Source organism: Pyxicephalus adspersus, chromosome 2 (genome assembly GCF_032062135.1).
Source record: "Pyxicephalus adspersus chromosome 2, UCB_Pads_2.0, whole genome shotgun sequence".
In the NCBI taxonomy this organism is placed as follows: domain Eukaryota; kingdom Metazoa; phylum Chordata; class Amphibia; order Anura; family Pyxicephalidae; genus Pyxicephalus; species Pyxicephalus adspersus.
In genome coordinates, this window is record NC_092859.1 from 90,150,903 (window position 1) to 90,153,084 (window position 2,182).

Genomic DNA, 2,182 nt, shown 5'->3' on the forward strand with positions numbered 1-2,182 from the left:
CCCTATGTATCAGGAACAATTGGAAAGGTAATGTGTTAGGAGAAGGCGACAGGGTGACAACATGGGGTCACATCTGGAGGACAGGGACAAAACACTAACATGCCTTCATGGATGGATCATCACAGTTACAGTTGTTCTAATAAAGAAAATATTAAAAATGACTTCTGAAATGAAATATTAAATCTTTTATGAGATGTTTATTTTTGGTGTATTTATATGTTGATAAAGCCAGAGAAACCAGAAACATTGTACAGAATAAACATAATGCTATGTATTTCTAGAAGTGTTTATTATGATTACTGTTATATTGCATATAATAAACAAGCACATATTTGTTTCTAATACACAAGGCTTTAGAATACTAAATGTCATGGGGTTCCCCTGTAATGATCACCATACACTATAAAACCTTTTCTCTATTTATTTTTATGGTCAGTGATTGATTTAAATTATTTCTCCCAATTAACTGCAAGTATTCAATGCTGATCCACTTGTTTAATTATTTGTTTTTTACAATTGTTCTCACTATTAAAGTAGTTTTGAATGTATTAATGTTATAATATTGTCATGGTGATTGATTTGATGATCTGATAATAAGTGTAGATGGAAGTCAGCTCAGGGAAAGCCCTCTTCACACACTTATCACAGCAATCTGTGTCATCTTGTGCTGGAGAGGTGTTAGGTGGAGAGCCATAATCTCTTCTCACCCCCTCTCCCCCTCCCCCAGCACTGACTTGTTTGTATCACGTGAGGGGAGCAGCGTTAACCAATAGGAGGAGAGCCCCGCACCCTTCCCTGCCGCGCCAGGGGGACGGGAGGGGAAAGTTTGCAGAGCGGAGTTTTGTGTGCGCGGGTTTGTATCGGGAAGTTTTGTGGCTGGAAGTTGGTGAGCGAGGCATGCACGGCTCTGGGCCCGGGGGAAGCAGTGTGTGTTAGAGCTGGATCTGCCCGTGCTGGGACTCGGGATTGTGCGGATGGCGCTGCTATTGGTGGTCGTGTCGTTGCTGGCTTCTCGGGACTTTGCGCTCGGCCTGAGCTCCGGTCGGGGCTCCTGTCCTCCCCCATGTCGGTGTTTGGGGGATATGCTGGATTGCAGTCGTGCGGATTTACAAACGGTACCGGATCGTCTGCCTGCATGGGCCGTGCAATTGTAAGTGCTTGCTGTGATTTCTATGGAGGGAGCAATGCATGGGATCAGTGCTGGGGATCATAGATCTATACATATGTATCACTGTCCATGGAGGGTAAAAAAGCCTGGAAACAGGACAACTATTGCTGGTATATCACCAGCATTGTGAATTATGAATATAGATGTCTAATAAATCTTGGTGCTGGGTCTATATTCATCCAGATGTTGCTAGTACACATATTCTTCATCCCTGTTTTGGAAATATTCTTATGGAAGACATGCTGCTACTATGGCCATATCTCATGATTAGTCTTGGAATTCTGCATAGAAATATCACAGAAAGGGACAAATGTTCAGTATAGTCCATTCCTGTTTTAGGCTTACAAAAGTTAATACATCTACCTAATAAAGGTAAAAAAGTTAGTAGTACAGAAGTATTCCATCCTTGGAAATTAGCATATAGATGTTTTATAACATAGCATAAACCCAGCTACAGTTTTGGAAGTGTATGTGTAATATATATATATATATATATATATATATGAAAATCACATATGTGACTTTGTGGGAATTAACTTTATTTAAAAAAAATTCATGTAGTAAAGATTGTATCCTGCTGGAATTGGTGCTTAGATGTTCAGAATGTTCAGAATTGGCTCCCTTGATGGCTTAGTTGTAGCTCTTGGTCAGTGAGTGCTAGCAGAGTTCACTAATAGCTCCAGGCCCTTTCTTAATAGCAATTGTGTACATCTGGTTGTAGTGTATAACAATGGGCAGCTTTAAATGTTCAATTGCCTTCAAAGCTTTTGGTACCTGTGTATAAAACCAGTATTGTGTGAGGAGCAGTCATGAGTCTCATTGCAACTAATAAAATGCATGCTTCTATCCTGTAGTTGTATTGAGGTCATCGCAAAAAAAGTTTTCATTTTGTTTGCAGGTTCTGCATTAAAAAAAAAAAAATTCAATATAATTTGTCTTTGACCAAAGTTGTTGTATTTTTGGCCTAATGATTGTGTAGGTATGGATGTGTAGTGTTTTTTATAAAAAAAAAAA

General features: G+C 39.4%; 1 protein-coding gene across 1 annotated transcript in view; it reads left to right on the plus strand.

Annotated features, from left to right (window-relative positions):
* The first annotated feature begins 815 nt into the window (after window positions 1-815).
* LRIG3 (leucine rich repeats and immunoglobulin like domains 3) overlaps window positions 816-2,182 on the plus strand; it is a 20,605-nt gene continuing 19,238 nt past the window's right edge. Inside the window, exon 1 of the mRNA XM_072401426.1 lies at window positions 816-1,150. Within this exon, the coding sequence (XP_072257527.1) occupies window positions 975-1,150 (176 nt within the window). The 5' untranslated portion in view covers window positions 816-974. The remainder of the gene's footprint in view (window positions 1,151-2,182) is intronic.